The 24,013-nt window shown below is 45.7% G+C and overlaps 1 protein-coding gene across 1 annotated transcript in view; it reads right to left on the reverse strand.

Annotated features, from left to right (window-relative positions):
* Positions 1–1,021, reverse strand: part of LRP3 (LDL receptor related protein 3) — a 42,067-nt gene extending 41,046 nt beyond the window's left edge. The window contains exon 1 of the mRNA XM_073603894.1: positions 908–1,021. Within this exon, the coding sequence (XP_073459995.1) occupies positions 908–1,021 (114 nt within the window). The remainder of the gene's footprint in view (positions 1–907) is intronic.
* Positions 1,022–24,013: the final 22,992 nt, after the last annotated feature.

Consider the following 24,013-nt stretch of genomic DNA (forward strand, 5'->3'; position numbering starts at 1 on the left):
GAAGGGGAGCAAAGAAATAAAAGAAGGGAGGAGAAGTAGCAAGGGGAGGGGAGAGCCAATGGAATAGAAGGGACGAGGGGAGAGGAGAGCAGAGAGAAAAGAGAAGATGAGGTGAGTAGAGATGTGTAAAGGAGAGGAGGGGAGGAAAGAGAAGAGAGAGTAGAAAAGGGGGAGGGGAGAGGAATGAGAACAGAGGAGGGGAGAGGAGAGTAGAGAGGAGGTGAGGAGGGGGTATGAGGGGTGAGGAGAGTGGAGAAGGACAGAGGAGAGGAGAAGTTGGAACAGGAGAGAAGTGCAAAAGAGAGAAGAAACTGCAACAGAGAAGAACAGATAAAAGCACTTTTTTTTCTGCACAGATTATAATGCAAGCTGCGATCGGAGCGATTGTATATCACTGGTAAATAAGTCCCACTGAGATCTGCCTGCAGTTCAGTGAAGATGAAAGTGATTTAGCTCTGAATCCCGGCATCCACCTGAGATATTATTTCTGCAACTCTGATCTGATGTGAAGCGTAGAAGTACTCATAAAAGAAGATATGTAGAGCACCAATAAAATCGGCAGATTTTCCATCAAGTGGCACATAAAAGGTTAGGTTTATGCCTTTGTTTTGTAGACTTCTGATGGCAGGAGCCGGGTATATTATCTCAATATAAAACAATGACAATTGTGGCAGACGGAGGCAGGGCTGGTCTGAGGACTGGGCAGAGAAGACAGATCCCTCGAATTTAAAAAAAGAAACATCACTCGGATTCTAAGCTCCATATTTGATCAAGACTCTACAGGATTTGATCTCAAGAGACGCCCTCTTCCCACTGCGGATATACAGGTAGAGGGTGTGTACCATCAGCGTTCCTCTTAGTTACCTCTAGCTCAAATGCTTTGCACAGATGATTCATACATGCCAACTCTCTTGTATTTGCCGGGACAGTCCCGCATCTTGTCTCTCTCTGTCCCGGATTTATCAGGACAGTCCCGCATCTTGTCCCTCTCTGTCCCAGATTTATCAGGACAGTCCCGCATCTTGTCTCTCTATCCCGGAATTATCAGGACAGTCCCGCATCTTGTCCCTCTCTGTCCCGGATTTATCAGGACAGTCCTGCATCTTGTCCCTCTCTGTCCCGGATTTATCAGGACAGTCCCGCATCTTGTCTCTCTGTCCTGGAATTATCAGGACAGTCCCGCATCTTGTCCCTCTCTGTCCCGGATTTATCAGGACAGTCCCGCATCTTGTCCCTCTCTGTCCTGGATTTATCAGGACAGTCCCGCATCTTGTCTCTCTGTCCCGGAATTATCAGGACAGTCCCACATCTTGTCCCTCTCTGTCCCAGATTTATCAGGACAGTCCCGCATCTTGTCTCTCTGTCCCGGAATTATCAGGACAGTCCCACATCTTGTCTCTCTGTCCCGTTTTTTTCAGGAGGAAGAACGGCTGCACACCACAGGAATGTTCCAATGATTTTATTCCAAAAATAGGAAATGACAGCAAACAAAGACAGAGTGTCTGAACTGAGGAGGTTAAACATGCTTTTCACACTGACCTCAGTGCTTCTTCAAACTGTTTTTTTCAGGACAGTCCCGCACCTTGGCACTCTGGCCCTCTGTCCCGGATTTATCAGGACAGTGCCGCATCTTGGGTCTCTGTCCCAGATTTGTCAAGACAGTCCCCCATCTCAGCCCTCTGTCCTCAATTTTACAGGATAGTCCTACATCTTGGTCCTCTATCCTGGATTTGCCAGGATAGTCCCACATCTTGTTCCTCTGTCCCAGGTTTGCCAAGACAGTCTCGCATCCTGACTCTCTGTCCCAGATTTGCCAGTTCTGCGTATTGGCTCTCTGCCCTGGATTTGTCATCAGGATAGTCCCACATCTTGGCTCCCTGTCCCAAATTTGCCAGGACAGTCCAGCATTTTGGACTTCTCTCCCACTTGTAGTGTCCCAGGATCACAACATCAACCTTGAGTTACTGCACATGTGCAGTACCTCAAAAGGCTTTACTAATCAAGGCTATGTTTGGGCCGAACCAACCAGTAAAGCAGGGGTGATCTGCAGTCCCCACATATTTAGCGGCAATGTCTGGGTGGGACCAACATTTAAAGTGGGCGTGGTTTGGGTGTGCTCACTTAGAAAGCAGATAAAATGCGGCCGCTGATCAGGTTAACTGCGTCCTGGGATCCGTAACTCTTTTCATTAAGAAGCCACCCTTGAGTGCCAATTAGTGACTTTGCCTAGGCTGAGATGATGTCATAGTCTGCTGCAAATAAGAGAAAGCATTTTCTCAGTCTACACCCCCCCCGATCTGATTATTAGTTTGGATCAAGTCACAAGGTGAGAGGCTGCAGCAGGGGCTGATTTGTGTCAGACATTTGTGAACACAGCTAAGAACTGCATGGGCACCAGGATTTACATTATTGTGTCATCTCTGAGCTGGCATCTCAGTCCAGGAAGTAGACATTGACCCTGGATAATATCTGAACAAAGATGGCATTGTCCTTTTGGAGAAAAAAGCAAATGAAGGCATTGTCTGAAAATATGTTTGACGGCAGGTCCACTTTAAGACCCGCCATCCACCTGAAGATGGCACATCCTGATCCCGCTCAGCCGATGTCTATGGAAGCGGAGACATCTGACAGCACAGAGGCTGCGCCCTGTCATTAGGAGAGCGCCATGTAATGATCTCTCACTGTCACCGTCCTGGTTATTTATACACCCTGTTAGGTGCCACAGATGATGTAAGGCTGATGTTACACAAGGCAGAGAGTGAGGAGAGATCTACAGACCATGGCGTGTCACACAGCGCAAATCTCCTGGGAATTGTTTCCCCGAACACAGTCATCGCTGTCACCCGTCCTACCCAGACAACGCCAAATACACAAAACGCCAATTACTGATCAAAGATCAAAACTTTATAAAATTTATGAAACAAAAAAAAAAAAAAACTTTATATCCAAAATAATACTAGAGGTAACTGTTCTACTCCATTCTAATGTCTGGACTAACAAATAAAAGGTAAATAGATAGATAAATCTATAGAAAAATAGACATATAGATATGGGATGGAAAAATTGATAGATTTATAGATAGGTAAAGAGACAGATGGATAGATAGATATGGGGTGGATGCATTGATAACTTGATCGATTGCTAGATTCACAGATAAATTGATAGACATACAGTATCTCACAAAAGTGAGTACACCCCTCACATTTTTGTAAACATTTTATTCTATCTTTTCATGTGACAACACTGAAGAAATGACACTTTGCTACAATGTAAAGTAGTGAGTGTACAGCTTGTATAACAGTGTAAATTTGCTGTCCCCTCAAAATAACTCAACACACAGCCATTAATGTCTAAACTGCTGGCAACAAAAGTGAGTACACCCCTAAGTGAAAATGTCCAAATTGGGCCCAATTAGCCATTTTCCCTCCCCGGTGTCATGTGACTCGTTAGTGTTACAAGGTCTCAGGTGTGAATGGGGAGCAGGTGTGTTAAATTTGGTGTTATCGCTCTCACTCTCTCATACTGGTCACTGGAAGTTCAACATGGCACCTAATGGCAAAGAACTCTCTGAGGATCTGAAAAAAAGAATTGTTACATAAAGATGGCCTAGGCTATAGGAAGATTGCCAAGATCCTGAAATTGAGCTGCAGCACGGTGGCCAAGACCATACAGCGGTTTAACAGGACGGGTTCCACTCAGAACAGGCCTCGCCATGGTCCACCAAAGAAGTTGAGTGCACATGCTCAGCGTCATATACAGAGGTTGTCTTTGGGAAATAGACATATGAGTGCTGCCAGCATTGCTGCAGAGGTTGAAGGGGTGGGAGGTCAGCCTGTCATTGCTCAGACCATACGCCACACACTGCATCAAATTGCATGGCTGTTGTCCCAGAAGGAAGCCTCTTCTAAAGATGATGCACAAGAAAGCCTGCAAACAGTTTGCTGAAGACAAGCAGACTAAGGACATGGATTACTGGAACCATGTCCTGTGTTCTGATGAGACCAAGATAAACTTATTTGTTCAGATGGTGACAAGCGTGTGTGGCGGCAACCAGGTGAGGAGTACAAAGACAAGTGTGTCTTACCTACAGTCAAGCATGGTGGTGGGAGTGTCATGGTCTGGGGCTGCATGAGTACTGCCGGCACTGGGGAGCTACAGATCATTGAGGGAACCATGAATGCCAACATGTACCGTGACATACTGAAGCAGAGCATGATCCCCTCCCTTCAGAGACTGGGCCGCAGGGCAATATTCCAACATGATAATGACCCCAAACATACCTCCAAGATGACCACTGCCTTGCTAAAGAAGCTAAAGGTAAAAGTGATGGACTGGCCAAGCATGTCTCCAGACCTAAACCCCATTGAGCATCTGTGGGGCATCCTCAAACAGAAGGTGGAGGAGCGCAAGGTCTCCAACATCCACCAGCTCCGTGATGTCATCATGGAGGAGTGGAAGAGGACTCCAGTGACAACCTGTGAAGCTCTGGTGAACTCCATGCCCAAGAGGGTTAAGGCAGTGCTGGAAAATAATGGTGGCCACACAAAATATTGACACTTTGGGCCCAATTTGGACATTTTCACTTAGGGGTGTACTCATTTTGGTTGCCAACGGTTTGGACATTAATTGCTGTGTGTTGAGTTATTTTGAGGGGACAGCAAATTTACACTGTTATACAAGCTGTACACTCACTACTTTACATTGTAGCAAAGTGTCATTTCTTCAGTGTTGTCACATGAAAAGATAGACTAATACTGTATGTGTTTTCCACAATGGCAAGCCAGTGACCCAGATAGCCATCTCTCCGGTTCACCACCTAGCTTACATTTCTATTCAATCTGGCCCAAGGCCATGTCAGGAGCCTTACAAAAAATACATTACCAAGGCCTTACTCTGATATCAGTGGTTAGAGGTTAGATGCTTGGGATTCCCACTGGACACCCAAGGGCCATTGAACCTGGAGTCCCTGGCCACCAGGTGTATGACACTGAAGGAACCACTTACTCAGCAGACCTTATGCCATCAAACCACCACTTACTCCCGACCTGAAGTGGGTATTTTTTTCCACACTCCCCAGGCATTGGCTATTCCGTGTTGTTTTATAAAGATTAGTGGATAGACCCAGCACTCCCAACATTGCAATCTTTGCTGTTGTGTTGACGTTCCTCACTACACACACTAAGGAGGCTTGGTTTAAACCTTTCCTTAAACTGCATAACCTAAGAACGTAAATAACAGTCAAGTGTTCTAAAAAATGGTTCTAAAGATATGGCGTGTTTCAAAATGATGGTAAAGTTCTAAATGCTTTTCCATTTACATACAGTTATTCCCATAGTTGGGTTCCACCAGACTGCTGCTGCATTACTTGATGAACTGTAGAAAACTCCCCTGCCATCTTCTTCCTTTTGCTCTCCCACAATGTGCCCTCTGCTTCCTGGTTTTTGGCCTAGGCCAAAATGATGTCATACATCCCAGGAGCCTTCAGGGGGGAGAATGTTTTTTTCTCAGCTAACCACACCCTCCTGCCTGCTTGCCTGAGCTAAGGGCAGATGGATTCTAGTAAGTAAAACAGCTACATGAATCATCTGCCCTTACTCAAAATGGCCACCGCTAGAAATGCTAGGAGGGTGTTTTTTAAAGTGATTTTTCTTTTAACAAAATAAAGCATGGAGACATGGATGGGTGGGGGAGTGTGCCTTGAATAATAAAAATACATCTGTGATGCTCAGATACAGTATAGTTCTGCATTAATACTCAATTTTATTTTACTGCTAATTTTGTTTGGGGGGTCGGAGGTTGGCAGACAAGTGTTTTGGAAGCCCCACCTTCATATTCTTACCAATTGCTCCCCTGGTGGAGCGATGAGGTAATAAGTATAAACAGAAAAGTCAGTGCTACTACCCATACACCACATAGATAGCAGAGCTCCTGGGTGCTCAATCCACAGTCGCTGGCTGAGTAGAGTAATGTAGAAAAAATGATCCGCAAAATTTCTTCATTTTATTGAATAGCCACAGTGAACAAACGCAGATTACGTCAGTTGACGCGTTTCAGCCTATAAGGCCTTAATCATAACCATGACTAAGGCCTCATAGGCTGAAACATGTCAACTGACTTAATCTGCGTTTGTTCATTGTGGCTATTCAATAAAACGAAGAAATTTTAAGAGCAACAACTGGAGTGCGGATCATTTCTTTCTACAGCGATGAGGTATTACCAGGTGTGGAGAGCTTACCCCTTCTCCTACCACTGAACAGCAATGGGTGCCTAAGCAGCCAATCACTTGGCTGCAGTGCTGTCATATGGTGGCGGGTAAGCATTGGCTAGACCGCCTTAGGGGTTTTCTTAAACATCTTTCCAGCAGGACGAAGGGAAGAGAAGTACGAGCTCCATAGATTTTTGTTTTGCCCTGAAGTATGGGTTCACTTTAAATGCCAACAACTAACAGTAACTAAGCGAATGCGTCTCACCGCGGTCTGCGTACAGCTCAGATCTGACGGTAATTGGAGAGCTGACCACTCCATCCATAGCACTTAGATTTTCCGCCATCAGAGGATAAAATAGGGATACGGATCTCCGGCTCTGCCATGTGATAGCGGTCTAAACCTTTAAAGTGAAAGTCTATATTTAAAGCAGAACTCTGGGCAAATTTTTTTTTTGCCATGCAGTGGGGATGTGGTGGGTTAATTGCTTGTTTTGTCTAGGGGTGAACACGATCCTTCAACCCTCTGGAAAACTACGCTCCCCCGTGTCCAGCAGTGGACTGTTCCTGACGTCTTTACATCCAGAGCAGGTCTATGGGTGTGATGATGTCAGGAACAGTTTACCGCACAAGACCACTAGACCGCGGAGGGGGGGGGGGACAGGAGGCGAAGGGACTGGTCTTTTGCTTGGAGGATTGGAGGATTAGGTGAGTATATATTTGCTTTCTGAACCCCCAGACCAGTGGTCTCCAGACTGCGGCCCCTCATTTGCCTTTATCTGGCACTCAGAGCCCTATTCCTCCCACTGATACCAATGATGGGTCACTATTCCTCCCACTGACACCAATGATGGGTCACTATTCCTCCCACTGACACCAATGATGGGTCACTATTCCTCCCACTGACACCAATGATGGGTCACTATTCCTCCCACTGACACCAGTCATGGGTCACTATTCCTCCCACTGACACCAGTGATGGGGCACTATTCCTCCCACTGACACCAGTGATGGGACACTATTCCTCCCACTGACACCAGTGATGGCGCACTATCCCTCCCACTGACACCAGTGATGGGGCACTATTCCTCTCACTAATACCAATGGTGAGGAACTATTCCTGCCACTGACACCAATGATGGGTCACTATTCCTCCCACTGACACCAATGATGGGTCACTATTCCTCCCACTGACACCAGTCATGGGGCACTATTCCTCCCACTGACACCAGTGATGGAGCATTATTTCTCCCTCTGATGCCAATGACAGGACCCTATTCATCCCACTGGACTGGTGCTCTGAGGGACTGGTCTTTTGCTGGGAGGATTGGAGGATTAGGTGAGTATATCTTTGCTTTCTGAACCCCCAGACCAGTGGTCTCCAAACTGCGGCCCCTTACTTGCCTTTATCTGGCCCTCAGAGCACTATCCCTCCCACTGACACCAGTGATGGGGCACTATTCCTCCCACTAATACCAATGGTGGGGAACTATTCCTGCCACTGACACCAATGATGGGACACTGTTCCTCCCACTGATGAGGCACTATTCCTCCCACTGACACCAATGATGGGACACTGTTCCTCCCACTGATGAGGCACTATTCCTCCCACTGACACCAATGATGGGACACTGTTCCTCCCACTGATGAGGCACTATTCCTCCCACTAATACCAATGGTGGGGAACTATTCCTCCCACTGACACCAATGATAGGGCACTATTCCTCCAACTCATAACAATGACAGGACCCTGTTCCTCCCACTGACACCAATGATGGGGGACTATTTCTCCCCCTAAGGATGAAGATGACATGTCTGAAGGGAGGAGGGCCACTTTTACAGACAAATCAGCAGTGGCAGCCCCCCATATTGCTATCCTGACAGGCTCCCTTTAAATCCGTACCACAAAAAAATGGGGGCATGTAGATATATTCACTGCAATATCTATAAGTCTTGCAGCACCGGAGTTACGGGGTTGCTTCCTGGCAGGGATCATATCTGCATGGAGTATGCCCGCTTCTGGTGGGGGCTCCAGTTTCCTGCCACATTCTGAAAACATGCTGGTAGATTGAATGGCCTCCACCCAAAATGAACCATCTGTGCATGCGTAACCTCTTGCAGCCCACGTATAGCACATGTGCGGCGGCCAAGGGGATGGGCTTTAACACCCACACGCTGCACATACAGTATCTTACAAAAGTGAGTACACCCCCCACATTTTTGTAAATATTTTATTCTATCTTTTCATGTGACAACACTGAAGAAATGACACTTTGCTACAATGTAAAGTAGTGAGTGTACAGCTTGTATAACAGTGTAAATTTGCTGTCCCCTCAAAATAACTCAACACACAGCCATTAATGTCTAAACCGCTGGCAACAAAAGTGAGTACACCCCTAAGTGAAAATGTCCAAACTGGGCCCAAAGTGTCAATATTTTGTGTGGCCACCATTATTTTCCAGCACTGCCTTAACCCTCTTGGGCATGGAGTTCACCAGAGCTTCACAGGTTACCACTGGAGTCCTCTTCCACTCCTCCATGATGACATCACAGAGCTGGTGGATGTTAGAGACCTTGCGCTCCTCCACCTTCCATTTGAGGATGTCCCACAGATGATCAATAAGGTTTAGGTCTGGAGACATGCTTGGCCAGTCCATCACCTTTACCCTCAGCTTCTTTAGCAATGCAGTGGTCATCTCGGAGGTATGTTTGGGGTCGTTATCATGTTGGAATACTGCCCTGCGGCCCAGTCTCTGAAGGGAGGGGATCATGCTCTGCTTCAGTATGTCACAGTACATGTTGGCATTCATGGTTCCCTCAATGAACTGCAGCTCCCCAGTGCCGGCAGCACTCATGCAGCCCCAGACCATGACACTCCCACCACCATACTTGACTGTAGGCAAGACACACTTGTCTTTGTACTCCTCACCTGGTTGCCTCCACACACGCTTGACACCATCTGAACCAAATAAGTTTATCTTGGTCTCATAAGATCAGAGGACATGGTTCCAGTAATCCATGTCCTTAGTCTGCTTGTCTTCAGCAAACTGTTTGCGGACTTTCTTGTGCATCATCTTTAGAAGAGGCTTCCTTCTGGGATGACAGCCATGCAGACCAATTTGATGCAGTGTGCGGCGTATGGTCTGAGCACTGACAGGCTGACCCCCCAACCCCTTCAACCTCTGCAGCAATGCTGGCAGCACTCATACGTCTATTTCCCAAAGAAAACCTCTGGATATGACGCTATGCATATGATGCACTCAACTCCTTTGGTGGACCATGGCGAGGCCTGTTCTGAGTGGAACCTGTCCTGTTAAATAGCCGTATGGTCTTGGCCACCGTGCTGCAGCTCAGTTTCAGGGTCTTGGCAATCTTCTTATAGCCTAGACCAGTGATGGCGAGCCTTGGCACTCCAGATGTTTTGGAACTACATGTCCCATGATGCTCATGCACTCTGCAGTGTAGTGGAGCATCATGGGAAATGTAGTTCCAAAACATCCGGGGTGCCAAGGTTCGCCATCACTGGCCTAGACCATCTTTATGTAAAGCAACAGTTCTTTTTTTCATATCCTCAGAGAGTTCTTTGCAATAACACCAAATTTAACACACCTGCTCCCCATTCACATCTGAGACCTTGTAACACTAACGAGTCACATGACACCGGGGAGAGAAAATGGCTAATTGGGCCCAATTTGGACATTTTCACTTAGGGGTGTACTCACTTTTGTTGCCAGTGGTTTAGACATTAATGGCTGTGTGTTGAGTTATTTTGAAGGGACAGCAAATTTACACTGTTATACAAGCTGTACACTCACTACTTTACATTGTAGCAAAGTGTCATTTCTTCAGTGTTGTCACATGAAAAGATAGAATAAAATATTTACAAAAATGTGAGGGGTGTACTTAGTTTTGTGAGATACTGTAAGTGTCCAAGGATGGCTGAGGTTTCTGTCCTGTATGCTTTCAGTGACTGAGCTGTCCCCAAATGGGACAGGCCCCTGATCATGTGGCCACTGGGATCGCTAACCATACTGGTCACGTGATTGGCCAGTCCTTCCTGCCCCCCAGGCGGGTAAAAACCTTGATAAAGAGACGCCAGGTCTGGGCAGGAAGAGGTTAATTAAGGTGGGAATAGCGACTTGTAGGCTGACATGATTGCAGGGACAAGCTGACAGGGAAAACAGACAGCTGAGCCGCAGTTTTACTGCCCCTCACACCCCCCTTGACTGCCTAACAGGGTTGCAACGATACCTTTTTTTACCAGTCAGTACGAATATCGATACTTTCGGTCAAGTACTCCCGATATCCTTTGTGATGCAATTTGAGCCCATATAAAATTAATGGGATCAAATCACACTGCAAAGATCGCATGCAATTTGAACAGGAATGTGGTGCGATTCCTGTTCGAATGGCATGCGGTTTACCGGACCGCTCCTGTCTGAATGTCAAGCTGAAGTCACTATGATAAGCCTGGGTTCACACAGGAGCCGTGGGGGAAACCGCATGCCATTCGGACAGGAATTGCACCGCATTCCTGTTCAAATTGCATGCGATTATATGAGCCCATTCATTTTGTAAGGGCTAAAATCGCACTACAAAGGTATCAGTTTCAGGTATTGGAGCATTTTCATGAATACGAGTACTCCATACAAATACTCGGTATCGGCACTGATTTCAGTATCGGTGCGACTGCCTACCTTAGCCCCCGGTCACATCGGTGTGACTTGTCATGCGATTCGACAGGTGCAAATTGCTTGACAAGTCACCCCCTATTGTCGGCATTGAAACTGTTCAAATCGGTGAGAAGCCGACTTTGCGGTGCAATTTGAAAAAGAAGTTCCTGCACTATTTTTGCGGATTTCGGGGTGCAGCTTGCATAGACATCTGTGTATATAACCGCACAGATATCAGCTAAGTTGCACCAGAAGTCGCACTGACATGCGTCTTTTGATTTCAAGTGAAGTTGCACGATTTCAAAGTCGGATTTGGTGTGAACGGTACCTAAAAGATAATATGCAGCTGCTTTTGATCGTACACATACTGCGATCGCGGTGCGTTGCTCAGTGGGTGCAGCAAAATAATATACCCTATTGGTGTTCGGTGGGCATTATTGCCGCCGAACACAACCCGAGTGAAAGGGGGGCCGCTCCGCAACTGCGAGCAAAAAAAAAAAAGACAGGCATTCAGGAGGTGGCAGTTTTACCTCTTGAATGCCTGGCAGCCACAGATCGCTGTTCAGAGGGGTGGTAAAAAAAGTGCCACAGGTGCAAATCAAGCACTGGCGCGTTTCCGTGCATCGCGTGTAGGAAAGACCATTTATTTCAATAAGCTGCCCTACGCACAGGAAGCGCTGAAAAGAAGCCCCGGACTCTTTTCCAGAACCGTGCTGCACCGAGCCGCATGGTGCTGGTTTGCCGCACGCAATCAGGCACAAGTTTGCAAAACGCATCGGGGTGCCAATTATTGGCAGCATTGTGCATCTGCTAAAGGGAATTTTGCACCTGTTCCCGTCACACAAAGCTGTGACCCCAGGCCTAAATCTCATTTTTAAAGTTATTTTCATTATTCTTAAGCCTCCATTCATACCGATGCGACCTCTCATGCGATTTGACAGGTCTAAATCGCACGACAAGCCGCACCCTATTGCGGGCAATGGAACTGTTCAAATAGGTGCGATGCTGACTTTGCTTTGTCGCTCCATTTTGAAAAGAAAAGTATTTTTGGTGGAACTTGCATAGACATCGCACAGATATAAGCCACACTTGCAGTCGCACTGACATGCGGCTTTGAAATGGTGCGATTTCAAGTGAAGTCGCGCGATTTCAAAAGCTTCATTCAGTGTGAACGGGGGGACTAACTCTGCAGCTTTTATTAAAATAATTCTTACTGATCCCACCATGACAGCACTTGTTCAGGCTCTTCCTGTTACAGAGTGACAATGCTCTGTCCCAAATCGCAAGACAAGTCGCACCCTATTATCGGCAATGGAACTGTTCAAATTGGAGCAACGGCAACTTTGCGATGCCGCAACGGTTTGTAAAAAAAAAATGCCTGCACTATTTTTGAAGTCGCATGGATGTCAGCCAAGGTGCACTTGAAGTCGCACTGACATGCGGCTTTGATTTCAGGTGAAGGCGCACAATTTCAAAAGCCTCATTCAGTTTCAACAGGGGGGGGGTAAACCTGCAGCTTTTATTAAAAGAATTCCTGTTGATCCTGCCATGACGGCCCTTGTTCTGGCTCTTCCTGTCATAGTGACCACCAGTGGCGGGTCGTGCATTGTGGGCGCACGGGGACCGCCCCCCCCGACACCTCCCCCGCCCCCCCTGACACCTCCGCCGCCCCCCTGACACCTCCGCCGCCCCTCGACACCTCCGCCGCCCCCCCTATCCCTTTCAGGACGCCGGACACATGACTTCCTATGGCGGGGATAGGCGGGGGGTGTGTATTTTGAAGCACGTGATTAGAGCCAGAGGCTCTGATAGGCTTCAAAATAGGGTGGGCTCGGGGCGCAGAGCACTGCATCCCGATCCCATCCTGCTGTGTAGCATAGCAATGAATTTTCGCTGTTTTCACACTAATCCTCCCTGCCAATCAGGAGGCAGTTCTGTGAGACCTGTTTGCTGATTGGCCAAAGCACCTATTGGACGCGCTTTGGCGGAAAGAGACACACAGGAGAGGAAGCCTAAGGAGCGGACACCGGAGCCGCCGCTGCCTGCCACTGCAGGAGAGGAGGAGGACAGCCTGCCACTGCAGGACAGGAGGAGAGCACTGCCACGCAGTAGGTAGGAGCCCGCGAATGGTCCGGCTGGTGGTCAGTGCCGCGGGTGGTCAGTGCCGTGGGTGGTCCTGCGGGTGCCGCTGTGGTCAGTGCCGCGGGTGGTCCTGTGGGTGCCGCTGTGGTCAGCGCCGCGGGTGGTCCTGTGGGTGCCGCTGTGGTCAGTGCGGCGGGTGGTCCTGTGGGTGCCGCTGTGGTCAGTGCCGCGGGTGGTCCTGCGGGTGCCGCTGTGGTGAGTGCCGCGGGTGGTCAGTGCCACGGGTGGTCCTGTGGGTGCCGCTGTGGTCAGCGCCGTGGGTGGTCCTGTGGGTGCCGCTGTGGTCAGTGCTGCGGGTGGTCAGTGCAGCGGGTGGTCAGTGCCGCGGGTGCCGCTGTGGGGGTTGGTGCATGTTTGCCGCTCCCCCAAAAGGTGACCCACCACTGGTGACCACGCTCCTTCCCTGTCTCTTAATTGTGCTCCAGGGTTGTCACCCTGCTATCCAATAGCCACTACAAGCGTCCGTCCCCAACACACATTACGCAGGCACGGTCTGATGTTGTCACCTTCCCTAAGATGTGCCATGCAGTCACAGGAAGCGGCTGCAAAGGGGTCACAGGAGATCAGGAACGTTGTTGTTTTCAACTTTTTTTTTCATCTTTGATGACAAAAAAGGTGGAAACAAAAAAAATACAAAGCTAATATTTCTTGATGCTGCCAAATAATAAAGGTAAAGGTTCACCTGGTGGCGGGGGGGGGATCCAACCCCTATGCCCCCCCATAATTTCCTCCAACTGTGTTACATTGTATAAAATATAACAAAAACTGCAAACATTTCCTCCATAAAGATAAAAAAAAAAAAAAAAAAGCTGAAATATTCCAAAATCGCACAAACCTCGGCGCAGGTTGACACTGAGCCCAGGGCATTGCGGGAGCCGCCGAAGCAGCCTGGAGCCCCGAGCGCGATGAGATCATACTGGTTAACCCTTGCCTTTGCCGGGCTGGACGCGAAAACGCCACTTCAAAAGACAGCAGACAGCCGCCGAGCTCAGGGCAGACCCCGCCGGTGCTGCTGCAGCTGCAAAGAAAAGCCCCCCCCCCTCCCTTATTTTTCGGGAAAGCATTTTAACCCCGCGTTGCCCGCTGAGATTTAATTCCTGACGTCGCGCTGAGAATTAGTAAGACGCAAAGTGCAGGAACCTGTTATTTTTTTCCTTTAATTTTAAGGGTCGCAATAAAAAAAAATAAATAAAAAATAAAGTTTAATAATTAAAAGGTAGAAAGAAACGCAATAAGATACAATGTAACGACAGCAAGTCAATTACGGGAACAAGGCAGGAATGGCATCCTTGTTCGCAAGAGCTGACACTCTACCGCAGTCGAGGAATTCTGTTACTGCGCTCTTTCGGATCCGCCGTCGCTCACCTCTGGGCTTCCTGGCGACGCGTAAACAGTAGTAACCTATAGCAACGCGCCAGACCTGCGGTTGGGTCAAATGAAAAGGTTGGTTGTGGTCGTTGCCCCCCCCCCCCCCCCCCCCCAACAATACAACATTTCCCTGCAAATGCAATACAAAGGGGGGGGGGGGAGGACAGGCACTCACCGAAGCAAAGGACGGAGATGTGATGGAGAAAGTCCAGCTTGACAGTCCATGGTGACATGGTGACAGAGAGGAGGAGGAGGAGGAGAGGGGGGCTGGGGTCCTTTGTCAGCCGGCCAGGGGGGTGCAGGAGGGGAGAGGCTCCACATCAGCTGGCTCTGTTGTCAGACAAGGGGATGAGGAGGAGGACTTGTCAGCCACATGCAATAGCAGAGCCGGCATCCTGTGTGTGCTGAATGGGAGGAGGAGGAGGAGGAGGAGGAAGGAGCATCACTCTCTGCAGCTGAGGACATCCACCCAGCCTGCCACCAGCACAGGTCACCCTCCTGCACACCCCTCCTGTGCTGGGGGAAGAGGCACCCCCTGCTGGATGGCTCTCTGCCCCCCTCTGCTGGTGTGTCTGAGAACTCCCCTCCCCTACTGCTGCACTGACATCATCTAAAAGGGAAGGGGAGGGCAGTGTGACACTGATAGGTGTCACCACAGCCTGCATTAACCCCACAACAACAACAACAATAATAAGACGATCATTATTATTTTCAATGAGAACAATAATACAAACAATACCAATAATAATAATACTAATAATATGGATATTATTCTTTTCAATAATCATTACAATAAAAATAATACTAATAATATTAATAATAAAACCAATAATAATAAGGATATTATTCTTTTCAATAATAACAACAACAACAATAATAAGATGATCATTATTATTTTCAATAAGAACAATAATACAAACAATATCAATAATAATAATACTAATAATATGGATATTATTCTTTTCAATAATCATTACAATAAAAATAATACTAATAATATTAATAATAATACCAATAATAATAATAAGGATATTATTCCTTTCAATAATAACAACAATAATAAGATGATCATTATTATTTTCAATAAGAACAATAATACAAACAATACCAATAATAATACTAATAATATGGATATTATTCTTTTCAATAATAACAACAACAATAATAAGATGATCATTATTATTTTCAATAATAATAATAATAACAACAATAATACCAATAATAATAATAAGGATATTATTATTTTCAATAATAATGGCAATAATAATAAATACTATGGATATTATTATTTTCAATAATAATAATATTAATAACAACAACAACAATACCAATAATAATAAATACTATGGATATTATTCTTTTCAATAATCATTACAATAATAATAATATTAATAATAATACCACTATTAATATGGATATGATTCTTTTCAATAATAACAACAACAACAATAATGTAATAATAATAATCAATATGTTTTCATAACAAAGACAAAACCTATTCAAAACAATTAGAAAAGTCCAACAAGTGCTCCAAACGGTGCAAAGTGATAAATACAGTAAACACAAAAGGGGTTTATTTACTAAAGGCAGATAGACTGTGCACTTTGCAAAGTGCAGTTGCACGCTGCAAGTGCAGTGTCTCTAGAGGTTAGTAAATGAGGTAAAGCTTCACTTTGCAAACAATACCCAATCATATGCAAGGAAAATAAAATTTAAAAAACTGCATTTTTACCTGCACATGATTGGATCATGGAAGTCATCAGAGCTTCTGCTCATTTACTAAGCTCTGGAGTAACTGCTCCTGCAGAGTTCAACTGCATTTTGCAAAACGCACAGTTTATTTGCCTTTAGTAATACAACCCCAGTGTTTCATCGGGTGCTCCTTCTCACATATAATCAGTGCCGCTTACCAAAATTATTATTATTATTATAAAATGATTGTTGTAATTGCTAAATTTATTTGCATTATTATACAAATATTGTATTGTTATTATTAATAAAATAGTTGTAACAAAAAATTGATGGTATTCTTGGTATTTATTACTAAAATTATTTTTATTAATATACAATTATTGTATTATTACAGTATTAATAAAATATGTTTTATTATAAAATGATGGTATTTTCATTGTTGTTATTATTACTATAATTTTTCTTATTTTTTATTAATATACACTTATTGTATTATTATTAATAAAATATGTTTTATTATAAAATGATGGTATTATTACTATTGTTATTATTATTACTATAATTTTTCTTATTTTTCTTATTAATGGTGTTATTCATATATTGTGACCTATGTATTTCTATATCACATTTTGTTGCTGTTTTTGTTGTGAATATTATTGCCAATGTGTTCATTTTCTATTATGTCGAGTTAATACAGTGCCTTATCTAGAATAAATAAATAAGTAAGGAAAAGTATTTTTCATGTGCAATTAAAGCGGAAATTCGCCCTACAATACCTGACTTCAGAAAGTGCAAATATATACGTAAAAATATATCTATATAATAATAAAGTACATCACTTTTACACATAACTATATATATATATATAGATATATATATATAGATATATATATATCTATATATATATATATCTATATATATATATATATATATTGCAATAAAAGTAGAACTGAACTCTTCTATCTATTACAGCCAAGGAAGCTGGCACTGAGAGCCTGAGCCAGTAGCTCCGCCCCCTCTCCAGCCCCGGTGCTCCAATGAATGCTGGAGGGGCAGAGCAGAGAGCGGTGACTGCCAGTCACCGCTCTCTGCTCAGAGAAGACTGAGAACTGAGCTGTCAGCGGTCATGTGATCACTCCATTCTTGGGCCTAGAACCGGCAGGGTGTAGATGCTGTAGCGGGGGTGGGGTGGGGAGTATGGAATAGTCTATTGTTAGATTTTACAAAAGTTATCAATTGCTGCATAACTTTATCAAAGAAAGCCATGTGAGCACCATTCCAACTCTGCTATGGAGATCACATGACTTTATTTTAAAAAATAAAATGAAAAAAGTTTGGGATTGCACAAGAGTTGCAGTTAGGTTCGGGGTCCACTTCTGTTCCTCAGATAGATTGGGGAGTTTTTCTGGCACAAGAACAGCTCCAAAAACAAAAAATTGAAAAAAGCTTTCATAACCCGGCGCAGGAGCCATGTAAAGACCACGTCACCCTTAAATCCTGCCTTCATTTCACCTTTCCCATTCACAAAAATGCATCTTGATGAGCCAAAAGTTTGCTAAAATGTTGCAGATTTCACAGAAATTTCCTAATTCCACTCTACTTATTAATCGCTCTATTGTCTTTACTACTTAAATATTAATGTTATTGTCAGCAGTAGTACTATTACCACAAGCAATAGTAGTATTGATCTGTTATTGTATTATTGGCTGTAGGATATAGTCAGTGCAGCATTTGGATGGATGAGGAGATGGACGGATGTATTAGAGGGATGGATTAATGGATTGAGGGAGGGATGGATTAAATGATGGAGGGAGGGATGGATTAATGGATGGAGGGACGAAAGAATTGGAGTTATGGATGGAAGGAGGGAGGGATGGATGGATTAATGGATGGAGGAGGGATGGATGGATACGGGGGATGGATGAAGATAGGGAGGTTACGGTATGAATAGAGAAATAGATGAAGAGAAAGATGGCTGGATGGATGGATATATAAATGGAAGGATGGCTGAAGGAGTGGATTGAGACAGAGGGAGGGAGTGAAGTTCGGATGGATGGCTGGATGAATGGATGGATGGATGAAAGAATAAATGGATGGATGGATGGATGGATGGAAGAATAAATGGATGGATGGATGGATGGATGGATGGATGGATGGATGGATGAGTGGATGGGTGGATGGAAGAATAAATGGATGGATGGATGGATGGAAGAATAAATGGATGGATGGATGGATGGATGGATGGATGGATGGATGAATGGATGGGTGGATGAAGGGAGGGAGGTATGAATAGAGAAATGGATGAAGGTTTTAAAAAAGGGGGGAAGGAGGGAGGGATAGGTGGATGGGTGGATATATGGGGGGATTGATATATGGATGGCTGAATGGATGGGTGAAGAGAGGAATGGATGGAGGGAGGATGGGATAGATTAATGGCAGGAATAGAGGGAGGGATGGATGGATGGCTGAATAAGAGGAGGGAGGGATAGCGGATGGATGGACAGAGGAAGGGATAGATTAATGGATGGAGGAATAGATGAAAGAAGAGAGGGATGAATGGAGTGATGGATGATGGGAGGATTGAGAGAGAGATGGATGGATGGATGAATATGTGGATGGAGGGATGGATGAAGATAGGGAGGTTACGGTATGAATGGAGAGATAGATGAAGGGAGGGAAGGATGGATGGATATGTGAATGGAGGGATGGATGAAGGAGTGGATGGAGGGATGGTGTGGGGGGGGGGGGGGCGGAGGGATGGATGGAAAAATGGATGAGTGGATGAAAGAAGGGTGGGATGGATTAATTGATGGAATGGATGAAGATAGGGAGGTTACGGTATGAATGGAGAGATAGATGGAGGGATGGATGAATGGAGGGATGGCGGGGAGCTGATGAAGGGACGGAGGGAGGGAGTGAGGGGCAGATGGATGGATAGATGAATAGATGAATAGATGAATGGATGGATGAATGAATGGATGGGTGGATGACGGGAGGGAGGTATGAATGAAGAAATGGATGAAGGCTTGAAAAAGGGGGGAAGGAGGGAGGGAAAAGTGGATGGATGGATAGAGAGATGGACGAGAGATGGAGAGATATATGGACAAATTTGGTTGGCTGAATGGATGGATGAAGAGAGGGATGGAGGGAGGAAGGGATGGATTAATGGGAGGGATGGATAGATGGATAAGGCTGAATAAGAGGTGGGAGGGATAGAGCATAGATGGACAGAGGAAGGAATTGATTAATGGATGAATGAATGGAGAGAAGGATGATTGGAGTGATAGATGACGGGGGGGGGGGGGGGATTGAGGGAGAGATAGATGGATGGATATGTGGATAGATAGAAGCAGGGATTGATGGAAAGAGGAGAGAATGGATGGATCATGGATAATGGAAGGGATAAATGGATGGGCATATGGATGGATGGGTGGCTGTACATGGATGGAATGATGGAGGGAAAAATGGATGGATGGAGGGAGGGATGGAGGAATGGATGGGGGGAGGGAGAAAGGATAGGATGGAGGGATGGATGGAAGGATGGATGGATGGATGGATGGATGGATGGATGGATGGTGGGAGTAAAAGAAGGAGGGAAGGATGGATGGATGGTTGGATGAATGGAGGGATGAATAAATGAAATGAATAGAAGGATGGATGGAGAGATAGATGGAGTGATGGGCTGATGGATGGATTAATAGATAGATGGATGAATGAAACCAAAGATAAATGAATGAATAAATAAATGATATAATATAAGCCCGGGTCGGTGAAATCCCTAATGATCTGTCACACCTCCAGTCCCACCAGTCCCTATACATCCCGCTTTCTAAAACACGAGTAGACAGGACAGGTGGGAAATGACTATTATAATTGTATCTCCAGCACTCTGGCAGAATTGTGATTTGATAATAATCAGTCAGAGATTTCAGAAGAAGCCGAGAATCCTAACTAGAGTGCAGATAATGATAATGATGGAAGCCGGGCAATCCCTGTGGAAACACACCATCAAACCCCCGATTGAATCATTCTCAAACCGACGCTGGGTGCTCCAGATGGAAGATCTTCTATTAAAAATACATGACAGACCTCGTCCCACTTAAAAGTAGAATAAAAGATGATGTGGTGGTGTGTGACGGCAGGAGGGATTGTGGTGGGATCACTTTATATATGTGGATTAGGGTGGAGATAGGCCGGGGTCCGTCCATGACTGCTACAGGAGAACGTTATTAGAAGGAGAACATCTACCATCCTGTATATGACAGTTTCTACATGGAGAAAATATATATTACATTTATATTCTTCGGTTTGGATACTCTTTAAAGAAAAAACTGTAACGAGGTCATACAAAGTAACACGGCCAACAAGATGCCTCCTCTACTTTTGCGGCTCTGCCAACCTGCCAGCTGGCACCTCCTAAAAGTCCCTACCTTCCTGGTATAGAGCAGAGACACAATCACCCTCCACCCATCTCCCCTCAGAGCCTACATGTCCTATAGCCAATCACACGAGCGACTGGTGGAGGTGGCGGGGCGGTGGTGGTGGTGGTGGGGGGGGGACGATGGGGGGTTACATTTCTATGTAACATCAGACTTTCAGAAAGTCTGCATTTGCATTCAAAAAAGGAACTAAACCCATCAATTTAACTGTTTCCCACAACCGTTCTATTTAAGGAATGGCTCAAATAATAACTATTTATAGTTGCTTGTGCCCCTAACTAAACTGTCAAGCCATTAAAAGGTTGATGTCCTAACTGATCAAACCATGACAACCACAGATCAAACAGAAGCTAAGATGGCAGCTTCCTTGACTGTCAAGGATAGGATGGCTTAGTTCCACTTTAAGTCTTATGCCCTGTACACACAATCGAACATTGATCGGACATTCTGACAACAAAATCCATGGATTCTTTCTGACGGATGTTGGCTCAAACTTGTCTTGCATACACACGGTCGCACAAAGTTGTTGGAAAATCCGATCGTTCTGAACGCGGTGTCGTAAAACACGTACGTCGGGACTATAAACGGGGCAGTAGCCAATAGCTTTCGTCTCTTAATTTATTCTGAGCATGCATGGCACTTTGTGCGTCGGAATTGTCCACACGCAGTCGGAATTTACGCGAACAGATTTTGCTGTTGGAAAATTTTATAGCAAGCTCTCAAACTTTGTGTGTCGGAAATTCCGATGGAAAAAGTCAGATGGAGCCCACACACGGTCGAAATTTCCGACAACAAGCTCTGATCGCACATATTCCGTCGGAAACTCCGACCGTGTGTACGCGGCAAAGGTCTTCCGCTTTAAAGTGCACCTGTCAAAAGACAGAATTGAACATTGCTTGCCTCCTAAAATTGCCAGTTACATGGCTGTGCCAGTGAACTGGAAAAAAACATGCAGCAAAGTCACTCTTTATGTTTCTCTCATGATAAGTGCACTTTAGGACAGAACTTTCAAATTTAAAGCCTCGTTCACATGGGCATACTTAAGCATACTCCCGTGCAAGGGCTGTGCCTGCGTCCCTGTATAGGCACTGCCATTCATGTCAATTGGGTCACAAAGGCCACACGGACACAGCTGTAGCTCTCAATTTGAAACCCCTGTGGATGCAGGTGCACACCTTCCAACTTTTTGAGACGGGAATGAGAAACACCTATTAGCAAAAGTATGTAGGCATAAGAAACCCCCCTGCCACGCCCCCTTAAAGGAGAATTATACAAAAAAATGATTAGTTAAGCCCACAAGTGCTTTTTTTTTTACCACTACTATTCCTTTATATTGGCTTTTGAAATTTACAAATGCAGCAATTTAGAAATCAAATCAAAGGTTTAGCACTGGGAAACACTTTTTGATAGATAGATAGATAGATAGATAGATAGATAGATAGATAGATAGATAGATAGATAGATAGATAGAATAGATAGAATTTTTTATACAACTATATAGATCAGACCAAAATGACGGACAAATAAGGAGGAAAGAGGGACAGAGGGACATTGCTCCAAATCAGGGACAGTACCTCGAAATTAGGGACAGTTGGGAGCTATGCAGGTGCAGGGCCCCCGAATGCAGACAGTGTGTGTTCAGGGACCAACACCCACAAGCACAGGGCCTGATCTAGCCTGTCTGATGTGGGGGGAGCATTAAAACAATGTCAGGGGGCAAAGAATACGAAGTCAGCAAGGCAGTGTATTGGAGTCAGTAGGTCAGTGTACAGGGGTCAGGAGGGCAGAGAATAGGGTCAGCAGTTTGTAGGGCAGTGTACAGGGGTCAGGAGGGCAGAGAATAGGGTCAGCAGTTTGTAGGGCAGTGTACAGGGGTCAGGAGGGCAGAGAATAGGGTCAGCAGTTTGTAGGGCAGTGTACAGGGGTCAGAAGGGCAGAGAATAGGGTCAGCAGTTTGTAGGGCAGTGTACAGGGGTCAGGAGGGCAGAGAATAGGGTTAGCAGTTTGTAGGGCAGTGTACAGGGGTCAGGAGGACAGAGAATAGGGTCAGCAGTTTGTAGGGCAGTGTACAGGGGTCAGGAGGGCAGAGAATAGGGTTAGCAGTTTGTAGGGCAGTGTACAGGGGTCAGAAGGGCAGAGAATAGGGTCAGCAGTTTGTAGGGCAGTGTACAGGGGTCAGGAGGGCAGAGAATAGGGTTAGCAGTTTGTAGGTCAGTGTACAGGGGTCAGGAGGGCAGAGAATAGGGTCAGCAGTTTGTAGGGCAGTGTACAGGGGTCAGGAGGGCAGAGAATAGGGTTAGCAGTTTGTAGGGCAGTGTACAGGGGTCAGGAGGGCAGAGAATAGGGTCAGCAGTTTGTAGGTCAGTGTACAGGGGTCAGGAGGGCAGAGAATAGGGTTAGCAGTTTGTAGGTCAGTGTACAGGGGTCAGGAGGGCAGAGAATAGGGTCAGCAGTTTGTAGGGCAGTGTACAGGGGTCAGGAGGGCAGAGAATAGGGTTAGCAGTTTGTAGGGCAGTGTACAGGGGTCAGGAGGGCAGAGAATAGGGTCAGCAGTTTGTAGGGCAGTGTACAGGGGTCAGGAGGGCAGAGAATAGGGTCAGCAGTTTGTAGGGCAGTGTACAGGGGTCAGGAGGGCAGAGAATAGGGTCAGCAGTTTGTAGGGCAGTGTACAGGGGTCAGGAGGGCAGAGAATAGGGTCAGCAGTTTGTAGGGCAGTGTACAGTGGGTTATCAAGGCAGTGTACAGGTGTTAGCAGGACAGGGGGCAGCAGGGCAGTGTACAGGGGGTAAGCAAATGGAACGAAATGAATTAATTGCAGCCCCACTGCAATCATCCAGAACTAGAAGAGGTGTGTATAGTAAGACCTTTGTTTTTAGATGGGCTGTTTTATGGAAATTCAGTGTTTGGCAGTTCAATTCAATAATACCAGGTAAGAGAAATGCTAAATGCCCCGATCCTACAGTTTCCAGGAAATCTTCAGTTGGGGGATAAATTAACCAGCAGAGGGTGGGTGTGAAATCTAATCAATGGAGGAGTGCCTTCTCCAGTGGGGGAGGGCGATCTAATCAGCAGAAGTGAGGGAGCGCAAACTAACCAGTGCAAAGGGGGGAAAAGCTAACTGGAAGGGGGAAAAGCACTTCAGTGGCGGAAGGGGTGGTGTTTGGTGGTCTTGCTGAGCCACTAGAGATGTTAGCCAGCCCCCTGTCTGATTCCTTAGACAGCCTTGCCTTGTGTCTTGTTTCGCTTGAACCTCCTATTTAAGCCATGCCTTTGCATTTCCTGTTTGCCAGATTATTGTGCTCTCTCCAGGCAGTATCTTGCTCGTCACTCCTGTTGTCGTCCTTATCTTCGATACCAGTTGTTACTGACCTTTGGCTTGTTCCTGGACTACTCTTCCACTTGATCCCACTTGCTGCCAACCTTTGGCTTGTGCACTGACTATGCTTCTGTTTGAGACCAACCTGCTATATCTGCTACTGGACCCCGGCTTGCTCCCC

Source organism: Aquarana catesbeiana, linkage group LG11 (genome assembly GCF_042186555.1).
Source record: "Aquarana catesbeiana isolate 2022-GZ linkage group LG11, ASM4218655v1, whole genome shotgun sequence".
Lineage (NCBI taxonomy): Eukaryota > Metazoa > Chordata > Amphibia > Anura > Ranidae > Aquarana > Aquarana catesbeiana.